The sequence below is a fragment of the Otolemur garnettii genome, unplaced genomic scaffold (assembly GCF_000181295.1).
Source record: "Otolemur garnettii isolate 467f Iridium unplaced genomic scaffold, OtoGar3 scaffold00107, whole genome shotgun sequence".
NCBI classification, from domain to species: Eukaryota; Metazoa; Chordata; class Mammalia; order Primates; family Galagidae; genus Otolemur; species Otolemur garnettii.
In genome coordinates, this window is record NW_003852502.1 from 3,197,760 (window position 1) to 3,221,719 (window position 23,960).

Below are 23,960 nucleotides of genomic sequence, written 5' to 3' on the forward strand. Positions count from 1 at the left end.
TTGCAAAAAAACAAAAAACAAAAAAACCAAGACACTTCACTTCTTTAAAGGAATATATATATAAATATATACATATATATTTTAAATGTTTGCTATTTATTGCCCTTAGATAGGTTATGCATTTCCACATTCATTTCATTCACTGTTTGAAACAAAAGAAATTGAAGACCTATAATTAATTCTGATTTATTTATGGAAAGACAGTTCTGCTACACTCTAAAGAAGCGTGATATTCCTAGTGGTAGAGCATTTCATGTTAAAGTGAATTATTTTTGACCAAGGTACATTTTTATTGATAAAGAAGTTATGCCCCTAGGAAGACAGGCGTTACACTGAGTAGCAGTGAATTAAGAAGTGTGTTTCCTCTAAAGATAAAAGTAAAATTCCCTCCATTTGATACCCTAAAACATTTAATTTTAATTATAGACTATTCATCTAACAAAGTGTATAAAGGAGGCTTTTGCTTTATTCCATTTCTGCCAAACTTAAGAGAAAATGTACTGATGAAAAGGAAACATATCCACATTGGAAAACAGTTGACTGTCTAATTTTTCAGACCTTGATTCTTATATCAATCACTCAATCTCTGTTTATTGTGCCAAAGACTGAGCATCAGTGCAGTGGAAGGCTTGTGTTTGACTGTCAGGACAGCACATGCTTTCCAGTATTGGAAAGGCTGTATATTCTAAAGAGCGAGATATTTAAGAATTATGCTGAGATATATCTTTTTTGGTACTAATAGTAGAAAATAATGCACTGGTGGGTCCTTTGACAGAGATGTTTTAGAGAAAATGTTTAAGTGGTTAAAGGATTCAAGGAAAATACAGGAAAAATGGTATGGGACTTGATGTTTACTTGTTAATCTGGATTAATGTCATATCTAATAGGCTAAAATGACTTACAAAGAAACTTGTTTGTGTGTGTATGTGTATATATTGATAAATGGGTATAATTAAATATATATACAAACACATACTTATACTATTACCCAGGTATAAATTCTTTTTTCAGGATTTTTTAGATAGCAGTAGAATAAAAATGATTTTAAAATGTCATACTTTATAGTTTAATTTTAAGGGAAAGATTGGTTATTTTCAATTATTAAAGGTTAAAATAGGCCAAATCACTTTTTATGCAATCATGTTTTATACAGTGGTCTCATTGCACATGGTGTTTTTTCTGCACTTTTTACGGTATCCTTATCACGCTGGTATGTCAGTATACACCCTAAAGAAAAACTCCATTTAATGATTGTGCCTTGTATTCTATTATTTTTTGCATCATTAGTAAAATTAAGTTGTCTATTGTAAATGATAACTCTATGACTTAGGAGAATGTATTGCTATATGTACTGCTATGGAAAAGGAAAGCAGTTATTTATTTGTTTATGGTACAGTTATTTTATACCTTAAAAACCAACATAAATACCATTTCTATTGTTTAAAAATTATTGTCCATTTTTTTAAAAGGTTAAAGGATGTAGTATTTTCTGAGGACTGGTATGGTACAAAAATGTAACCAAAATTTTCAGATACTACATTTTTATAGTTAGGTTGGAGGAAATAATGTATCAGCATGACCCTAATGTAGAAAAATAAAGTCTTCAATTGAACCTTGGCAAAATATATTACATAATTACTTCTTATTTCTGATAAGGATAAATGTTAGCTGTCATTTAACTGTCTTGAAGAATGAAAAGTGATACATTTGGGCTTTTTAGATTGTTTGTAACTAAATTTGTATAGAAATTCTCCTGTGAAATTAAGTAAACCATTTTCCAGATCTTAACTGGATTGCTGTGATTTTGCAGTTGAAAAATAATTTCAGATTTTTCAGGTTTTTTTTGTATATTTATTTTTTTCTAACAAATATATTTAACTATATAATTAAAATTCAGTAGTTAAATTCTTCATAATGCAGAAATGGATGGCTTGGTTATATAGTAAAATGAGTCTTTCAATTACACCATTATTGAAAATAATAGTGTATATGTTTGAAATTTAAGTCATTAATTAGTTGCTTTTGAAGGCAATCTGTTTGAAATATGTAATTTCCTGGTGTTATCTGCATTGTGTTAGAAAAAATGATAGACTATAAAATCAATCTTTGTAAAAAAAAAAATGTACAGTTTAAAGATGTGTACAGAAGAAGGAAGAGCGTACACAGTCTCAGAATGGACCAGTGCAGTGTGTAGAGCAGTTCCAACTCTTGAGCAAACACACGAGTATTTACCGTCTTTCCCATAACAAGTAAATACTATTTCCTGTTCTAAAGACACTATGTATGACCTTATCTGGAATTAGACACTGGTTTCTTTGTAAAGCAAAATGACTTGGGTCAGATTCTTTATAATTGAGACACTTAACAGTGTATTAGTGATACCAGATATATTTAGACTTTATATTTTTATAATTTAGCTTCTACACTTTGCAGAAGTTGAATTAAGAAATAGAAGTCATTACCATATTTTTGTTTTGCTTTACCACTCGGAAAACACCCTCTTTGAGATAGTAATACCGTGTATGTACTATTTATAGGCCAAAAACAGATGTTGGCAGTTGTCTTAGGTGAGCAATAAAAAAAACCCTCAAATTCACTGAAAGCTTTAGAAATGCAACTTGTTACATGCATGGAAAATATAAATCAATTTATGTATAAGTACTTAACCTTAATATTCTCTCCCCTACTCCAACATTCTCAAGCCCCAGACAAATCTCATAAAATTTAAATGTTGCAGATGAACATTAAACAGTCTAGTCAGTCTCAGAATCCCGGGCAATAGATACATAGCTTCTTACAGTTCTGCCCTTGACCTGCTGCTGTGGCATTGACCTAGTCCCTGCATATGCAGGGCAGTTATGGCTACAGATTAGTTGGGCTGACTTTAGTTGTTTTTATTGCACAGCTCTACAGACTTAACACTATTTGGTGGCATTATTAGAAAGCTTTCTCCTTCCAGTAATTAGAATACCTAAATACAGTAGAACCTCCATGGTTGACCACTTCCCTACACTGACCACGTCATAGACCGGACCGTGCACCACAAGTACCTATTAGTATAGCAGGCCTCCTTCCTTACGTTGACCACCTCTGTATGCTGACCAGTTTGTTACAGTCCCTTGGGTGGTCAACACAGGTGCTGCTGTAGAGTATTCTGAGCTTGATGGGTCCCATCTGAGACATGGAACTGACTCAATTTAGTATCGCTTGGAAATAAATTATGTAAGATCCAGTGATCAGGAAGATAATCATTATGTGGCATGTATGTTAGAACTGTCCTTTATCTGCGGTGCAGAGTGATGAGACATTTAACAAATGTATTCAAATATTATTTTGTCTTGTTTGCTGTTCACAGCATTTGCATGTTTTCAAATATGATTCGTAATGTTGTTTCTTCAGTTATGTTTAATTCTGACATTCCGTTTTACATATACTTACATATACCTATATAGCTCTCCAAATGTCAGCTAGAAGCAGTTTTAATTTTCAGTTTTCTGACTAATGAAAACAAATTTATTCTTAATTTTTTGTTCACCTGAAATTTACTTTTGAGTAGGTTGAAAGGACCAAGATACTTGAGTGGCTGTAAGTGGAGAAGAGGATTCTAAAAATCATCATAACAGAGAAAGTGCTTTTGTCTTATGTGAATTACCCCCTTTTACCTAAAATGTATTCCTAACATACATACAAGGTTGAGCAGTCATTCAGTTATATTTAGGTGAGAATTTATTTCCCATTAAAATTGGAAAAATATACTTTATTTTCATCCATGCATTTCCTCTTAGTTTTCCAATTTCCAAGTGATTTGAGCTATATTTACTAAGAAACTGTTTTTATTCTTAATCATACTGAGCAAAGCACTCCAAATGGAAAGTCATTGTGAACTATGTACCCAGGAAAAGGTCAGCTTGAGTCAGAAGACTGTAAGTACCACTCTTTGGCGCTCCAGAGATCAATCGTGTACACACAGCAGTAAAACAATGAGTAGAAAATACGAACTATAAATATATATTATTTTTAGTTTTGATAGTTTTATGTTGAAATGCTTTTTTTAATGCAGATAAAATTTTCAGGAAATTAACCTTATATGGCACAAACCAAATAAATAATAGTGTGTGACTGAGTTTCTACATTCAAGGAGCTAAGAAAATAGGTTCAAAACGGTCTATAGCACACATACATGGAAGGCAAGTCCGTGCGTACATACTGGTTACTTTGAAGGTTGTGTGTATTGATTTGTCACAATATAGACTAAAAAGTGAGACAAAATAAAGAGTTACATTTTTGGACCATATTAAAACTGCAGGAAGACAGGGGTCTTATTGAGGATCTTTTAGAAAACTTAAATCCTGTCACGGTATATTTAGACATGTATAGAATGTAGCTCAGTTTTTAAGAAGTAACTGACCTAGAGGGTTAAAGTTGAAACTGACACCTTTTCAAATTAAAATTATGCTTATTTTGTACAGAAAACCATGTTTAAACACAAGCAGATCTGTTGTATGTAATGAGTAACAGAGTTGAAAACAAATTATTTAGCTTTATGGAAGTTTTTGTTTCTTTCCAGACCTGGAGTAATCATGTTATAAACCTCAGTCTCACACCAGAATCGCAGTGCCCTTTCTTTTTTGTACATATTGATTGGACCTTTCTTTACTGTTACGTGGACACTTTCTATGTTAGTTTTGATGCATAATTCTTTGAATCCTTTTATACAAACTTAGAATGTATGTGTAAGAATTCCTGTCCCTGCAATGTAGTAACTACAAACTTATTTTTAAATAAATAGAAAACTTGTTTTTCTAAGCTATTTTGTAGAGCCTCATGATTATTTGCATTTTTTTTTCTTTTAGGTAACACATCAGGCATATCATTTCAACAAACTGATTGTGTGCGAGAAGCCATTACCTAAATGGTTCATTAGGGTTTCCAGTGCTGTCTATTTAGCAAAATGTTGAAATCACTAGCCAATTAAAAGATTTCAGGTAACCAATGTAATTTGACTCCAAAATGACTAAAGGTTAAAAATAACCTCATTTGCTTTTTTATGTGTGCATTTAACAAAACAATTTTATTGATTTGTTACTATGACTAAGTTATACTGTGATAAATACTTCAATATTCAGATATTTTTGTAAAATTATATTTCAAAGGAACATTTTGCATAAATATTTTCTCAATGTGAAATTTCTGGGAAATGTTAAAATGGAGGAATGATGAAAATATTTTACCTATTAATCACTTACAGAAAATGAAGTTTATAAAGTTATTGCTGTTTTCCTAGAAATTTGCTCAAATTGGCATGCATTTCTATTGACTTCTTAAGAATCCCACTTTTAATATGAAGAATATTATTAAAAAGATATGAATACATAAGGCTATAATAATTCAAATTAAGTAAATGGGTTGATTGGTAATTTTGTGCTCTTATTTCTCCCTATTAGTTTTGTTTAAATAATTTTATATAAAATTTCTAAGTTGAGGACACATTTAAAATTCCCAGGTACCTTTCTCTCTCAAGTATGCTGATACCAATAGCGAGTATATACTTAGGAAAACCGTCAAAGAAAAGCGCACTTCCAGAAACCACTTCTTACTGGTTTCTCTTTTTGTATGATAATAACACCACCTTCATGAGTGTTCTCAGTATTTAAGGACGGTAAGATTAAAGACCAAAGCACAAAACTCTGTTCCTTGCATTGTACTACTACTCATTTTACACATTGACCACACACTAGGTACTTGGGAAAAAATATGATGGAAAGAATTCAATGAATTCAATGTCTACCTATTTAGACATGTGGGCAACACAGTGTAATAAAAAGGGCGTGGAGTTGGGGACTGGGAATTGGGCTTTCCTTTCGGACAGTGAGAAATCCCAGCAAGGTCATTTCATCTCCTAGAGTTTCATTTTCCTCATTTAGGTAAAGACCCAAAATTTGATTAGATTATCTGTAAGATCCAGTAAAATTCAAATAGCATATGATTATATCTCATTTTTATATTGTTCTCTGTACTCATGCTCAATTTGGCTTTTTTATTAAATAAAATACACCAATACTCTAAATAAAACACACCATTTAATGTATAGCTTCTAGGCAAGCTCTGTCTTCTGGCCATGACCTAAGTGTGAAATTTTCTGAATGTTTAGGGATTTAATGTTGTAACAAACTATTGTATTGCTATAAATTGTGTTTTGAAGTATATGTTCACTACTAATAAAGTACAGGCATATTTTGTTTTATTGTGATTCTCTTTATTTGCAGATAATGCAGTGGTGAGATTTTGGTTTTGGTTTTTGTTGAGACAGAGTCTTCTTTCTGTCACCCACGGCCTCTACTAGCTCACAGCAACATCAGAATCCTCCTGCCTCAGCCTCCTAAGTAGCTGGGACACCATGATGCCTGGATAATTTTTCTATTTTCAGTAAAGATGGGAACTTGCTCTTGTTCAGGCTGGGTAAATAGTGTGTGTTACACAAATTGAAGGTTTTCTGCATCCAGTGAGTTTATCAACACCAGTTTTCTAGCAACATGTACTTATGTCTGTGTCACATTTTGGTTATTCTCCCTTTTTCAGACTTAAATCGTTATTTCTCTAACGGTGAGCAGTGATTGGTGATCTATTTTGTTTCCATTGTAATTGTTTGGGGTGCCTCATACTAATCATATGCTCAATAGCCCACGTAAGGTAATGAACTTAATCCATACACGTGTATGTTCTGCTTGATCCAGTGACCACCCATTTTCTTGTCTCAGTACCTCTCCTTGGCCTTCCCTGTTCCCTGAGACACAAAATTATCAGGCCAATTAAATAGCCCTATAATGACCTCTTAAGTGTTCAAATGAAAAGAACAGTCACATCTTCACTGTAGATCAAAAGCTAGAAATGATCAAATGCAGGGAGAAAGGTATGCCAAAACCAAGACAAGAGGAAAGCCGGACGCGTGGGCCAGACAGCCAAGCCATGAACGCAAAGGCAAAGTCCTCGAAGAGAATTAAAAAAGCACAACTCCAGTGAACACATGGATGACAGGAAAGCAAAACAGCCTTATCGCTCTTACAGAGGTTTTAGCAGTTTGGATAGAAGATCAAACCAGCCACGTGTCCATAGCCAAAGCTTAACATAGAGCAAGGCCCTAACTCTTCAATTCCATGAAGGCTGAGAGAAGTAAGAAAGAGAAGAAAAGTTGGAAGCTAGCAGAGGTTGATTTGAGGAAATAAGCTGTTTACATACCATGGAAGTGCTAGTGGAAGTACCGGTGCCAGGTGCTGGTGGAGAAGCTGCACCGCGTTATCCTACAGATCTACAGTAGGTTGGGCGAGGTGGCTCACGCTTGTAATCTCAGGGCTCTGGGAGGCCAAGATGAGTGGATTGTCTGAGCTCACAGGTTCAAGACCAAGCTGAGCAAGACCCCAACTCTAAAAAGTAGCTGGGCGTGGGTGGCACCTGTGGCTCAGTGCCGGCCCCATATACCAAGGGTGGTGGGTTCAAACCTGGCCCTGACCAAACTGCAACAACAACAAAAAATTAGCCGGGCATTATGGCGGGCGCCTGTAGTCCCAGCTACTTGGGAGGCTGAGGCAAGAGAATCACTTGAGCCCAAGGTGCTTGTGAGCTGTGGCACCACAGCACTCTACGAAGGGCAACAGAGTGAGATTCTGTCTAAAAATAATAATAATCTATACTAACATGGTCATAGTAGACAAAACACCTCACACTGGAAGAAGATATCATCTAGGACTTTGACAATTAGAAGTCAATGCCTGTCTTCAAAGCAAATGTAAGGCTAACTCCAAAAGGCTAATGCAGCTGGTGAATTGAAGATGAAGGCAAGGCTTATTTACCCTTCAAAAATTTCTAGGGCCCTTAGGAATTATGCTGAATCTACTCTGCCTCTGCTCCGTACATGGAAAAAACAAAGCCTAGGTGAGAGCACATCTCTTTACAACACAGTTAACTAAATCTGTTAAGCCCACTGTTGAGACCTACTACTTGTAAATAAGATTCTTTTCCAAATATCAGTGCTCAATGACAATGCATCTGGGCACCCAACATCTCTGATGGACATGTTGGAGGAGATTAATGGGGTTTTCATGCCTGCTAACACAACACCCATTCTATGGCCCATGGATCAAGGATTAATACAGGTGAAAAAGTCTATATACTTGTGCCTTTTTGCCTCTGAGAGTGAGCAGGAATAAAAGTCATGTTTTTCTACAATCTAGGAGGCTCTGAGGTAGAACTCCCACTGTGGCCTTTGCCTTAGCTGAAGGGACATTCTGTGCTGAGCAGAGCCAAGGGAGACTAAGGCGTGAAAGCGTTTCATTAGTATACTTTTGGAACCTCCGGGGTTGTGGTTTTGCAAGACTTTAAGTTACCACCTCCAGATGGCTTAGGGCTTGTAGAGTGGGTGATTAATCAGCCTTTCCCCCTGAAGGAGTTTCCCTACCTATCAAGAATCAGACCAGAAAGTCCGCAACATGTTTTTCCTTGATTGGTATTTTTAGTCTAATGGATGATGGGAAAGAAGGAGTATTACTGTGCTCAGTAGACCAGCAGGCACTAAGTAAAGGTTAATTTGTTTTTTACTATATGTCACTAAAGTAATGGAAGGATTGTTAATTGACAGTGTGTACGTGCAGAGCTGGTTATTTAAAAACCAGCAAGGAATAACGAAGTTTGCTACTTGCCGTCTTAAGGTGGTAGTCATCTTCTTCTCTATACTATTCCAATTGCAAGCCTATTCTCTGTGTCTCCACCCACCTGCAAACCTGAGCACAACAGATTAATTCTGATTTCTGATTTTCTAGTCTTATTATTTAAGACATACATTTTGTAAGGCTACAGCCACCAGGTATAGTGATTCCTCTCATGGAGGTGGGCAAAGTAAGTTGAAAAACTTCTGGGAAGAATTCACCATCCTAGATGCCATTAAGAACATTTTGACTTATGAGAGGAGGTCAAAATATTAACATTAGCAGGAGTTTGAAAGAATTTGATTCCAACTTTACACATGTCTTCGAGCGGTTCAAGAGTTCACAGCACATGGGGTAGAAATAGCAAGAGAAACATAAGTGGAGCTCAGAGATGTGACTCAATTACTGCAATCTCAAGGTAAAACTTGAAGGTATGAGAAGATGCTTTTTATGGTTGAGCAAAAAAAGAATGGTTTCTTGAGATGAAATCTGCTCAAAGATTGAAATGACAGGATGTTGAATATTACATGAACTTAGTTTTGATTGATAAAGCAGCACCTTTGAGAGGATCGACTTTCAATTTTGAAAGAACTTTTACACTAGGTAAAATGCCATCAAACAGCAGCACATGCTGCAGAAAGAAGAGTTGATTGGCTGGGCCCAGTGGCTCAGGCCTTATAATTCTAGCACTGCAGGAGGTGGAGGCAGATGGATTGCCTGAGCTCAGCCATTGGAGACCAGCTTGAGCAAGAGTGAGACCCCATTTCTATACAAATAGAAAAGCTAGCCAGGTGTTGTGGTGGGCACCTGTAGTCCCAGCTACCCAGGAGGCTGAGGCAAGAGGATCACTCAACAGTTTGAGCATGCCATGACCTATGATGATGCCACAGCACTCTACTCAGGGTGAGAATGAGACTCTTGTTTCAAAAAAAAAAAGTCAATTGATGCACCAATCTTCAGCCTTCATTGTTGTCTTATTTTAAGAAAGTGCCACAGCTACCCCAGCCTTCAGCAGGTACCACCCTGATCAATCAGCAGCCAGCAACATCAAAGCAAGACTCTACCAGCAGAAAAGGTATAACTTACTGAAGACTTCAATGATTGTTAGTAGTTTTTTAGCAATAAAGTATTTTAAAATGAATTATGCACATTTTTTAGATGTAATGCTATTACATAAATAATCAACTACGGTATAGTGTAAACATTTTTGTATGCACAGAGAAACCAAAACATTTGTGTGACTCAAACTCTTGCATTGTTTTATTGTGCTGGTCTGGAACTGAACCTGCAGTACCTTCATGGTGTGTTTCTACTAAAATTTGTGATTTTCCAGGGCCCTCTGGGAAATCTTAGAGATAATTTTAGTGTTAAACATCTTGAAATTTGTATCTTATTTTTTCTAAATTTAGGATCCAATTGTGTTAAAAAGGCAAAATCAAGGTTTTTTCCAGAGAAAATTTAATCACTTGGTTAAGATAGGGTCTTAAGTGCCTGAGAATAATAGTTCTTTTTCTGTTTAATCAAAATGAATTAAAATATTTTAAAATAATTACAGAAGAAAGCCAAATAATTTTAAGAAATTTCAAAGTAGGAGATTTTGGAGTTTTTTTTCTTGTTTGGTCTTTTTCTTTTAATAATGAGTACATCAAGTCAAGAAGAAACAAGGAAAATTACTCTGATGAGATATGAAATCTGCTATTTGAGCAGATTACAGAGAAGTTGAAAGGCAGCTTAGTCTTCTTTTGAGGGCTTTAAGAATTTATTTGTATAACATTAGTAAGTTATTTCATAAAATTTATTATTTTAATAGAAATTGAACTTAGTATTGATATACAATAGAACCTCCCTAGTTGACCACCCTTTGATCACCTATTAAAATTGACCTCATTTTCATTACTGGACTTGCACCACATATACTCACTAGAAGACTAATTTCTATATAAATTGTATCTTGACCACTTGGGTTGTGACAAACAATATTAATTTACCCTCTACAACTTGACCAGTTGGGTCCACTCTCCACCAAGGAGTAGAAGGTGTGAGATTTGCCCCTTAGTTGTATTATTTTTTCTTTCTGTAAGTTCTTTTTTCATGTTTTATTATATTTTTGTGGCTCTAAATTTTTATTTTTTATTAATTTTTTACCAAGTTAGATTAGGCATAATGTCCTACTGTTTATCACGTATTGTAGGAGACTTTTTCAACATGAAGGATGGGTTTGAATTGTACATGCATTCTCCAATTACTAAAAAATTTCACAGTTAATTAAAACATGGTGTCCCAAAGGAAAGAACTCAAAGAGCTGACATTGAAGAAAAACGTTAATCTTCTGCATTTTCTGGAAAGCAACTGCCACAGAAAGATGACAGAACATTTTGGTATTAGCAAGACCACAGTTAGCAACATCCAAAAATGAAAACATGAGTACTTGGAAAGATATGGTAAGGAAGCTGGAGAGCTACAGTGAAAAAGGAAGAAAATGTCCCTCACTGAAGCCAGTGAAGCCACATTAAGCTGGTTCAAACTAATGAGGGCATTTAACTCCTGAATCTCTGGGCCAATGATCTAAGAACTTGCTAAAAAATTCACACAGGAATTTGGGGTGCCCAATTTCCAGTTGGCTCAAGAAATTTAAAACACAACATGGGATCTCCCAGAAAGTCTTACGTGGTGAATCCAATGAAGTTCCATGAGAAGTTGTGGAAGAGTTCGTCCAAAAGTTCCTGGAGTTCACCAGAGGCCTCAAAGATGACAACATCTCTAATGCTGAGGAATGCAGACTCTGTTTCAAAGTGACGCCCAAGAGAAGCCTCATCATGAAGGGTGACAAATGTAAGAGCAGAAAACTTTCCAAAGAGCTGTTCACAGTATTGCCTTGTGCTAGCTCAACTAGAGAGAAAGTAAAGCCCTTGGTGACAGGTAAATCAGCAAAGCCACCTCCTTGTCTCTTGGAGATCAAACAAATGTGTATGGATAACCTGTCTCTACAAAAATACAAAAAATTAGGTGGGTGTGGTGACGTGTGCCTGTAGTTCTAGCTACTCAGGAGACTGAGGCAGGAGGATTGTTTGAGCCCAGGGGTTTGAGGTTGTTGTCAGCTAGAGTCCCCGTTCCACTCTAGGCCAGGCAACAGAGTGAGACTCTGCCTTTATAAAATATATGTATATTTTTTATTTGGTTGACATGCAACTTTGAATTAATTATACTTCATCTCCTACTCCCTATAGAATGCAATACTTTATATGCTTTAATATAAGTTAAAAAAATTTCTTTTGGTGCTATTTACTTACTTGGGCTGGAGCTGATTTATTTGCATTAACACTACTTTTTAAAAAATGAGATTACAATATATATGGACTGATTGAATAGAAGAAAACAGCAAAACTTTCTATGAGCTACACACTCATTGTCACTGTCAAGTACAAATGTGGTTTTTTTTACATCAGGCTTTGGAAGTAAAATTAATGTTGACAGCTAATTTACATCTGTTTATTAAGTTATAATTTAACTGAATTTATTAGACACAATTTTATACTGGCTGCAATCAAAATTTCAAAAGCAGGCTTGGCGCCTGAAGTTCAGTGGCTAGGGCACCAGCCATATACACTGGAGCTGGCGGGTTCGAATCCAGCCCCAGCCTGTCAAACAATGACAACTACAACCAAAAAAATAGCTGGGTGTTGTGGTAGATGCCTGTAGTCCCAGCTACTTGGGAGGCTGAGGCAAGGGAATTGCTTAAACCCAAGAGTTTGAGGTTGCTGTGAGCTGTGATACCACGGCACTCTACCCAGGATGACATAATAAGACTCTGTCTCAAAAAAAATTTTTTTTTTCAAAAGCAACCACTTCTGGGCAATGGGTTATAGGCTGCTGGTGAGGAATGTGTGGCACAAGTGGTCACAGCCTCAGTGGCAATCTGAGGCAAAGGGCAAAGATCCACACTTAGAGCTAATCCAATAAATAATCTTGATGTGACTATGGGTTCTAGTTTACACAACATATGTGGTATGTATGTGGCTGCACGGCCACAGGCTGCCTTTGAGCAAGGTAACCTTTGCAGGAACAAGAGCCTGTCACTGCAGCCTGCACTACAGGCCTGAATGTCCACCCTGGACCAGCATCCTGCACACCCTGCCCTGCTCCTGGGTGTGCTGACGCTCAGGCACTTTGCTGTGAGTGCTATCCTCCTTGTTTGGGAATAAAGCAGAACACCTGACAGCCAGCTTCTCCTCCTGAGTCTTTTACTGCCCAGACACTGGGAAAATAAATGTCTCCAATGCAGCCCTACTCTTGAGTTCAGTCTCGTGGAAGGGCAGATCAATGCAGTCAGGATGTAGTTAACGAGATCAGGGTAAACGGATGTATGGATGAAATGTTGAAACTATTTACCTGTTTTTGACTATTTGCCCAATACTGTTCACCAAAAAGAAGTAGGAGAATAGGAATAAAAATATTTATTTTTGAAAGACACTGAAAAATAGTGTCTTATTGTGAAAATTACACATACACTCTCTTATTACACACCACCACTGGCCTCTCACTCCTCCTCAGACGGGAAGCAAAATGGCATTTGGAAGATTTTCTTTTGTTAAATTCAGAGATCAATAACTTGTTTTAGGATCATTTTATATTAGTACTTTCACTCGGGTTACCTTATTATTTTTAATTATTGGTTCATTGGTATTGTCTCCAGTTAATTACACTGAATATACAAAACCCTAATAAACCTAAAACCCTATGTAACAGTGTATATTTTTACATAGTCTCCGCCACCCCCACCCCCCCCGCCACCCGCCACTGTTATAATAGAGCCAACTTAAAGTCCAAAGCCAGCATCTGTTCACGCTGCTGTGGGACTATCTGGGACAGCAGCAGCTGTTGCTTGGGATGTGAAAGAAGGGGTCCAAAAGAGTGGCTAAGACAGAAATGTCTTCCTGATAAACACATTTAAAGAGTTTCATTCTTTTTTTTTTTTTTTGAGACAGAGTCTCACTTTGCTACCCCTGGTAGAGTTAAGGATACTATGGGTCATAGTTCACAGTAACCTCAAACTCCTGGGCTCAAGTAATCCTCTTTCCTCAGCCTCCTGAGTAGCTGGGACTACAGGTGCCTGCCACAACGCCCAGCTAGTTTTTAGAGACAAGAGTCTTGCTTTTTGCTCAAGCTGGTCTTAAACTCCTGAGCTCAGCCAATCCACATGCCTCGGCCTCCCATAGTGCTAGGATTATAAGCATGAAACACCGTGCCTGGCCTCCAGTTTTATTTTTTAAATAGAATTACACAAATCATCTTTCTCGAAAGATTTCTATTACGCCTTTTGGAGAGCAGTGTCTTACTGGTATTAGCTACTGTGAATTCCAGTCTTTTGAGGTACCTGAACATTTTAAAGTAATTTAGGCCAAGTTAGGTTATGAGTTAGGGAGGTTAGGGAGCTATTTGGTTGTAAAATATACATAATAGTAAATGTCTATATGTTAAACTAATTTTTATACCGGTTTTATGTGGAACGAATCAAGCGTTTGCTTCCCATTCAATTGCATACGTGATCATACTATAAATCACACTTTCGACCTCACTATTCATGCTTCTGTTTGGCAGTCTGTAAGAACTCCTCACTATAAAATTCTTGTCAACAAGTCTGTAAGAATCAGGATATCTCTGGCCTTCATTCCTGAGGAGCACACAACAGAAATTGCAGGGCATGAGGTACAGCAACTTGAATTACAAATTATTTTTCCAGGTCTTATTTGTGTATGTTGGCGCCACATTGACTGTCAGATAAGAATACAGGTAAAAGGTACACTGCTACTATAAAAATGTGTAATTTTTAGTGTATAACTGAAGGAAATCCTAAGTTTTAATCATTAATATTACACATGTACAACTCTTATAAAAACAATTCCTTTTAAAATGGACCTTAGAATACAGTGGGTCTCTATCAAGTATCTTATTTAGAAATTTTTTTCTTTTGTCTTTCAGAAAATAGTAATTGTAATCTTCTGCCTTCTGGAAATATTATCTTAAAAAGGAAGTTCAGAATAAAGAAATTCTGTCGGAATTGAGTTCAGAATAGGTTTATTCTAGCAGTTTTCTTGGTACATTCCCTAAATAATTGCATTATGCAACTCCAGTGTACGTCATGAATCAGAAATTAAACTGGCATCCACTGACAACTGAATCTGATACCCCTAAGTATACAGGATGCCACATATAAACCTTTCCAATCTTTAAAGGATTTCTTCTATAAGTCGCCCAGTAAGTAGATATAGGACTATACACGTTACAGGATATTTTTCAGAAGCAACATCTTTTAAAAAGTCCTATAAATTTTCAAAGTGCTAGCTAACTTAAAAATGTTTTTGTTTTGGGTCTTTCATGCTAAGTTGAAATCCTTCTTTATCAAATATCATGGAACCAATTTACAGGGTGGACATAAAGTTATGTTTACTCTGTATCATAATACTCTGTATTATGTATTATTATAATAGTCAACCCATGGCTAAAAGCAATCTACCCACATGATTAAATTTTTGTTGAGTATGAACAAGTTTTTTCTTGATGGACAGCCCAAATTCTATTTTTCTATGCAATTGGATAAATAAACCCTAACTTACAATTTAACATTTTTTGGAAATAAAAATTCAACTTATCTCACACTGGTTTTCTGACAACTTTCTTTCCTTTTTTTTTTGCAGTTTTTGGCTGGGGCCAGGTTTGAACCTCCCAACTCTGGTATATGGGGCTGGTGCTGGCACCCTTCTCCTTTGAGCCACAGGTGCGCCCCTGACAACTTTATTTTTAATATTACTATTTTAAAATTCATCTTAATAGAGGATTTGGAAAAGTCAGCTTTTAACTGGGTTGACAATAATCAAACAATGCAGTTGATACAGTGGCTACCATTTACAGAGTGACAGCCATGTGCTAGGTTTTGTTCTCATGGTCTTACATTTACCAGCTTTAATCCTTACAGTAACACTGCAAAGTACTCACTTCCATGGCAAGGAAAGGGAAGATTAAAAAAAATTATAGTACTCTGCCAATTCTATACAACTGGTAACTTTGCTCAGCAAACATCTGAAAGCATACTTGATGTTGGCCCCTATATCACACTGGGGCTGGGAACACAACTGTCAACAAGACAGACAACATCCCCTTTCTCCAGGAGCTGACATTCCCAAGGTAAGTCAGGGTTTGAATACAGTGGTGTTGGACTCAAAAGTTTCTTCTTAGCTTCTATAGGTCACTTAAGTGGGTGGAGATGGAAACTATATATTGGAATATGTTTTAGGAAAGAAATGTTGGTATATGAGTATTAAGATGTATCAGAAGGAAAACTATGACCTATATGTTTGGAGAGTGAAAAGCCTGTGCTGCCTAGCACTTGGCTTAGGATCGCTGGTGGATAATGCATAGAGCAATAACAATGACATGCACTTGCTGTTAAATATAATTACCTTTGAGGATCATTATCTCAGTGAATGACCTGGCTCTGTCCAGCAAGGTAGCCACTAGCCACTTATGGCTCTCAAGGACTTGCAGTCTAGCAAATGTGACTGGGGAATGGAATTTTAAAATTTTATTTCATTCTAATGAATTTAAAAACAGACTAGGTATGTAGGCTCACAAATGGAGGCTCATCTAGCACTTTGAGAGGCTGAGGTGGAAGGATTGCTTTAGGCTGGGAGTTTGAGACAATCCTGGGCAACATAACAAGACCCCATATCTACAAAAAATTAATAAACATTGGCCAGTCATGGTGCTGGATGCTTATAGTCCAAGCTACTCAGGAGGCTGAGGCAGAAAGATTAGTTAAGCCCAAGAGTTTGAGGCTGTAGCAAGCTATCACTGTGCCACTGCACACTAGCTTGGGTGACACAGCAAGACCCCATGTCTCAAATTAAGTAAATGAATACTGATACTTCATCTACTTACTGGATTTTTAAAGCATGTTAGAACAACTTGAGTATGTGAATCCATTTTTTTTCAACTATACATAAGGAAATTCTGATGAAAATTTAGCATCTGAATTGAGATATGTTGGTAGGTAAGATATCCAATGAATTTTGTATTTTTTACAAAAAATTTAAAATCTCATTAATGACAAAAATATTGATTACATGTTGAAATAATAAGAGTTTGGATATACCTGATTAAATAAAATGTTATTATAATTAGTTTCAATTGTTTGCTTTTTAATTTTCACTATTTTAAATGTACATACTAGAAAATTTTAAATTCCATATGTGGCTTGCATTGTTTTTGTATTGCACAGTCCTGGTGTAATCTAAGGAGATCTGTGAAGAGAGTCTGGTGCATATATTATATCTTTTATTTTTGGCATCAAAATATTTATTATGCCTATTATATTTTTTCATAAAAACCTACTACTTGGCTCGGCGCCTGTGGCTCAAGTGGCTAAGGTGCCAGCCACATACACCTAAGGTAGCGGGTTCAAATCCAGCCTGGGCCTGCCAAACAATGATGGCTGCAACCAAAAAATAGCTGGGCATTGTGGCAGGCGCTTGTGGTCTCAGCTACTTGGGAGGCAGAGACAGGAGACTCACTTGAACCCAAGAGTTGGAGGCTGCTGTGAGCTGTGATGCCACGGCACTCTACCCAGGGGGATAGCTTGAGGCTCTGTCTCAAAAAAACAAACAAACAAAAAAACCCTACTACTTATCAATCTTTCTATTTATGTTGTGAAGTTGTTAAGGCTAAGGTTGTTGGTCTGGGGTGGCGCCCATAGTCAGTGGGTAGGGAGCCAGCCACACACCAAGGCTGGCGAGTTCGAATGCAGCCCGGGCCAGCTAAAATAACAAACACAACTGCAGCAACAAAATAATTGGCAGCTACTTGGGAGGCTGAGGCAAGAGAATCACTTAAGCCCAAAAGTTTGAGGTTGCTGTGAGCTGTGATGCCATGGCACTCTACCCAGGGTGACAAAGTGAGACTCTGTCTCAAAAAAAATAAAATAAAATAAAAGGCTGTTGGTCTGCATCATAACAAAATGGTCTCTGGACCTAGTAAAAAACTGTTAAATGTGAGATAGTCCTCAGTGGACCTCACCCTTCCACACATCTTGCTGGGTGTCAAGACTCTGGACCACTTGAGGATTGGGTTTCAAGTGAGCATCTGTGAGGGATGAGGCAACATCTCCCTGCAGGACAAAGAGAAGACTTGCCCTTGTTCATGATAAAAAGCAGTGACTCCTCTAAGCTCAGTATTCCTTAGCTACAAGGAAAACCGACTGCATCTACAGCCGTGTTTTGTTGCCTCTGTGGGAACCTAATGCTCATACTCCTTGCTGTGCCATAAGTGACAGTCCTTGATTTCTGTCCTGGGAGTCTCATGTCTTTTGCCAGCATCAATAAACAATAACAGGCTAATTTATTAGCTTGCAAGCAAGGCAAAATAACACCCCAGACCTGATAGGATGCACTTAAAATCACCTATCTATACACACCCTGAGTTGTGGGAAATTATTAGATAAGATGGAATCTAAGAATTTCTTTTCATGTGTAAAATTTTTTATTTTTTATTTTATTTTGTTTGAGACAAGAGTTTCACTTATTAACCTGTGGTGTCACAGCTCACAGCAATCTCCAACTCCTTGGGCTTAGGCGATTCTCTTGCCTCAGCCACCCGAGTAGCTGGGACTGCAGGTGCCCACTACAACGCCCAGCTATTTTTTTTGTTGTTGCAGTTTGGCCGGGGCTGAGTTTGAACCTACCACCCTCAGTATATGGGGCTGGCGCCTTAGCCACTGAGCCACAGGTGCTGCCCAAAATTTATTTTATGATTAAAAAAAATTTAATTTATTAAAGCCTAGTTTTTATGTAAAACATGGTTGAAAAAATGTTAACTTAAAAATCTTTAAGAATTATGAAATAAAAGGTCAATATTTCTTCCTGTAGCAGAAATATTTATATAAATGCACTTGTATAAATTGCCAGTATACAACTGTGCACATAATACATTTATTTCCCAAGAGCATTTCTCAGAGTAAGTTTTTGAGACTAGAAACAGAAAGTGGACATAAGTATTCTATGGGACTATATTCAAGGATTTACAGATTTTGGAAAGAAACAGTTTAGTATACAATAGACAGATCCAGGACAAAAGCAAACATTATAAAAAGTATAAAAATAGATAAAAAAAAAAGATGCAAACACTTTATATTTTGGTTGGAATTTCAAAGATGCTTTTTTTTCTTCTCTTTCCCCTTTACCTCGAAAGTTATAAAAACTTTCGAGGCAGCATATATTGTTGCACTCTTGATTTTTTGTTGTACAGTTAATGAACTTGAGAGTTTGGATGACTGGTGATCATCTGTTTGGCCTTCCCATTCTTTTGTTTCTTCCTCTTTGATTAGTAAAGGTTTTCCTAGGGTTTGGCCAACAAGGTTACAGACATCTTGAGCTTTGAGCCTTGCATTTTCAACAGCAACAAGAAAGGCTTGCCGTCTTGGGAATCAAATGCAGAGAGTATTAATATAACATTCAAAGAAATGTAGCAAGGAATAGTTTTATTTAAAGAACTGGTAACATAGTTAAAAATGTGCTTAAACTTACCGAAGAGTCTCAACAGAACCTGGAGTATGATAGAACTGGGGTGGGCTGATGACAACAGAGCTATCTAGTTTTTCAACAAGAAAGTTACAAATATTTTGCATTTTTCCAAATTCAGTAAATGTAATGCAGACCTGTAAATGAAATGACACTTGATATTATTTTCATGTCTAATGTATTTTTGCAAAATTTTCTCTAAATGTGAGTAAAAACAAAGCCAGATTACTAGTATACATCGTTTTCTCGTGTGTATAGATAGATACAGTATGGCTATAGTATATATCACTTCATTCCTTTGTCCTTTATCTGTGGGCAAGCAATGTTTGGATTTCTATGATTCTTGTGAATCTCCTCTGTCGTCCTAGTGTGCCATGCCATCATTGTAGCTCACAGCAACCTCAAACTCTTGGGCTCAAGTGATCCTCCTACCTCAGCCTCCCAAGTAGCTAGGACTACAGGCACCTGCTACTAGCCTGCCTAGCTAGTTTTTCTATTTTTCATAGAGAAGGGTCTCACTCTTGCTCAGGCTGGTCTTGAACTCCTGAGCTCAAGGGATCCTCTAGTTTTGGCCTCCCAGAGTACTAAGAGGCGTGAGTCACTGCATGTGGCCTGAACTTCTTACTATGAAAAACTTCAAACATACACAAAAGTAGAATTAACATCACTTGGCTTCAAAAATTATCACCTCATGGAGATTTTTTTATTATTTTCCTTCTTTACCTACACTAAACATATTATTCCCTTTGTGTATGAGCATGTGTGCGTGCAATGAATTCTATTTAATTTAATAGTTTAATTTAATCTAAGAGATTGGGTCTCACTATTTTGCTCAGGCTGGCCTTGAATTCTGGGTTCAAGTGATCCTTCTGCCTCAGCCCTGCACAGCAGGCAGTATATGTGTGGGCCACTACCTGGTGAGTTCTATTAATTTTGAGTAACATACAGGGCTCTGTAACCACTATAACAAGTATTTATTTATTCATTCATTCATTTATTTTTTGAGACAGGGTCTTACTCTGTCACCCTGGGGAGAGTGGCATCATAGCTCACAGCAACCTCAAACTCTTGGGCTCAAGCGATCCTCTTGCCTCAGCCTCCCGAGTAGCTGGGACTACAGGTGCTAGCCATAGTGCCCAGGCTGTTTTTCCTTTCCTTTCTTTTCCCTTTCCTTTCCTTTCTTTGTTTCGTTCTTTTTTTTTTTTTTTTAAAGGGTTGGGGGGTCTCCCTTTTGCCCAGGCTGGTCTTGAATGCCTGAGCTGCTCCTCAGAATGTTCTCGGCCTCATAACAACTATTTAGACTTGTTCCATCACCCTCAAAATTCATTCAAGTAACTCCTTTATTATCAGTTCCTCTCCCAATTCCCAAGCCCTTGCAATGATTAATCTGTTCTCCACTGCTATAGATTTGCCTTTTTCAGAGTGCCACATAAATGGAAACACACAGGATGTAGCCCTTTGAGACTCACTCCTTTACTTAGGACAACGCATTTGCAGTTCATCCACGCTGTGGCTCCTCTTATGCTGAGTAGCACTCTACTGTATGGATGTCACCACAGTTTGAAACATTTCTGTTGCTTCTAGTTTTTGGCTGTTATGAACAAAGATGCTGGTTTTTCAAAGTAGTTCTAGATCCTTTGCATTTCCAAATGTATTTTATAATTACTTTGTCAATTTCTATTGGGACTTTGGGATTGCAATAAATCTCTATATAGATCAATTTAGGAAGAAATGATACTTAATATTGAATCTTCTGAACCAGGAACAAGGTATATTTCTCCTTTTACTGAGGTCCTCTTGAATTTACCTCAACAAAGTTCTGTAGTTTTCAGCATGTAGTTCTTTCACATTTTATCAGCTTTATCCCTAGGTATTTTAAACTTTGATGTTCATTAGGTCTAATGGCTTTTTTGTTTTGTAGGTTTCCTCAGCTTTCTCTATATAGATGGTCATGCTGTTCATGAATAAAAACAGTTTCTTCCTTTTCAATTAGGATGTCTTTTTTTCTTTTTCTTGCCTGACTGTACTGGCTGGAACTTTTAAGTGCAATACTGTATAGAAGTCAGGAGAGAAGATATCTTTTTCTTATACCTGATCTTAGACACAAAGCATTCAGTATTTCACCCTTAAGTACGATGTCAGCTGTAGGTTTTTTTTTTTTTTTTTGCAGTTTTTGGCCGGGCTGGGTTTGAACCCACCATCTCCAGCATATGGGGCTGGCGCCTTACTCCTTTGAGCCACAGGCACTGCTCCAGCTGCAGGTTTTTCATAGATGCCCCTTAGCAGTCTGAGGAAGTCTCCACTATTCCCCCTTCACTGAGAATTTTTATTAGCAATCATTGACGGATTTTGTTAAGTGCTTTTTCTGTGTCTACTGAGATGCTCATGTTGTTTTTCTTTTTTATCTTCTTCATGTGGTGCATTACATTGACCAATTTTTAAATGTTAAACCAACCTTTCATTTCTGGGATAAACTATACATACATGGTCATTACATACTATCCTGTATAAATACAGGATATAAATCTTCATCAAAACATAGGATTTGCTTTGCTAAAATTTTGTTTATAATTTTTCATATTTGTGTAGGATGGCTATTGGTCTGTAGTTTTGTTTGCCTGTAATGTTTTTTTCTGGTTTTGTTACCTTTGTGCACCAAATTATTGCCATAATTTCATCCTCAAATTCTTGTGCTTTCTAATTTCCCTTTCGATTTCTTCTTTGACCCATGTCTTACTGAAACGTATGTTATTTAAATCCCAGATTTTTAGGAAATTTTCCTGAGACCCTTCTGGTAATGGTTTCTCATTTAATTCCATTATGGTCAGATAACTAACCTTGTATGATTTAAATGCTTTTAAACTTACTGAGACTTATCTCTGACCCAGAATATAGTCTACCTTGGCATGTCCCATGTGCACTTGAAAGGCAAGTGTAGGCTGATGTTTTTGCATTGAGTGTATATCAAGCAGGTCAAATTGGTTAACAGTGTTATTCAAATCTTTTATATTTTTGCTGACCTTCTGGCTATTGGTTTTGTTAATTATTGAAAAGAGGGTACTGAAATCTTCTACTAAAACTGAAGACTTCCTTATTTTTCTCTGTAGTTCCATCATTTTTGCCTAAAGTATTTTTAACCTTTATTATTAGTTGTATAAGTATTTAGGATTGTTATGTCCTCTCGCTTAATAGACCCTTACCTCATTATGAAATGATCTTCTCTGTCTCTAACAGTATTATTTTGTTAATTTTTTTTATTTTTGGAGATGGAGTCTTGCTTTACTGCCTCAGCTCAGCGCTATTTTACTGCAACCTCAAATTCTTGGGCTGAAGCAATCCTCTTGCCTCAGCCTCCCAATAGTTGGCACGACAGGCACAAACCACCATACCTGGCTAATTTCTCTATTTTTTGTAGAGATGAGGTCTCACTCTTGCTTAGGCTAGTTTTGAATTCCTGAGTTCAAGCAACCTTCCTGTCTCAGCCTCCCAGAATGGTAGGATTACAGGTGTGAGCCACTGCGATAATATTCTTTGCCTCCAAACTACTCTGATATTATTATGACCACTCCAGCTTTCTTTTGACTAATGTTAGCATGACGTATCTTTTTTTTATCTCGTTATTCTTAACTAATTTATGTCTTCATATTTAAACTATACTACTCTCAGGAAGCATAAAGGTGTAACTTACTTTTTTATGTAATCTGAAATAGATATCTAACCCTAACCCTTTTAATAAAGATATTTAGATTAATTTACATTAAATGTGATTGTTGATACAGTTAAATTTAAACATGTGAACTTGCCATTCATTTTCTATTTGTTTCTTCTTTGTTCTCCCTTTTCTCATTTTCCATCTTCTTTCAGATTATATCTTTGCTTTATTATAGGATGCATGTTTAACTTATCACAGTCTACCTTCAAAAGACATTATACCTTTCACATAAGAACTTTACAATATTGTCTATCTTTCCCTTTCCGACCTTTGTACAAATGCTGTTACATATTCTTACATGTTAGAATCCCTATAGTCCATCTCTGTCCTTTTGTTTAAACAATTATTTTTATATAAATCTGGATAGTTTTAAAGAGATTTATATAAGAAAAATATCATACATTACCCATGTAGTTGCCTTCTTCAGTACTCTGTATTTCTTTGTGTAAATTTCTATTTCTTTCTGGTATCATTTCCTTCTGTCTAAATTATGTCCCTTAAATTCTTGTAGTGCAGGTCTACAGGTAATGAATTCTTTGCGCTTACGGAAAAGTTCTTAATTAGCTTTTGTTTTTGAACACTATTTTTGCTGGATATAGAATTCTAGGTTTACAGGGTTTTCTGTTCCTTTCAGGACTTCAAAGATGTTGCTCCACTGTCTTCTTCCTTGCACTGACTATTCTCAACAAGAAGTCTGTTGTCTTGTTTTTGCTCTTTTTTCTCTGGTTGTTTGAAGATTTATTATTGGTTTTTAGCAATGTGATTATAACAAATATATGTGTGTGTGTGTGTGTGTGTGTATATATATATATACATAATTTCAAACCAACAAAGTATTGACACAGATGTTAGAACTAAAAGACAAGGTCATTAAGTTACTATAATTCAGGTGGTGCCTGTGGCTCAAAGAGTAGGGTGCTGGCCCCATATACTGGAGGTGGTGGGTTCAAACCCAGCCCTAGCCAAAAAAAAAAAAAAAAA

At 36.6% G+C, this 23,960-nt stretch overlaps 1 protein-coding gene across 1 annotated transcript in view; it reads right to left on the bottom strand.

The window, feature by feature from the left end:
* Positions 1 to 18,813: 18,813 nt before the first annotated feature.
* IRAK1BP1 (interleukin 1 receptor associated kinase 1 binding protein 1) overlaps positions 18,814 to 23,960 on the bottom strand; it is a 17,933-nt gene continuing 12,786 nt past the window's right edge. Inside the window, exons 3-4 of the mRNA XM_003796740.2 lie at positions 19,274 to 19,404; positions 18,814 to 19,165 (exon numbers count right to left, since the gene is read on the bottom strand). Of these exons, the coding sequence (XP_003796788.1) occupies positions 18,895 to 19,165; positions 19,274 to 19,404 (402 nt within the window). The 3' untranslated portion in view covers positions 18,814 to 18,894. The remainder of the gene's footprint in view (positions 19,166 to 19,273; positions 19,405 to 23,960) is intronic.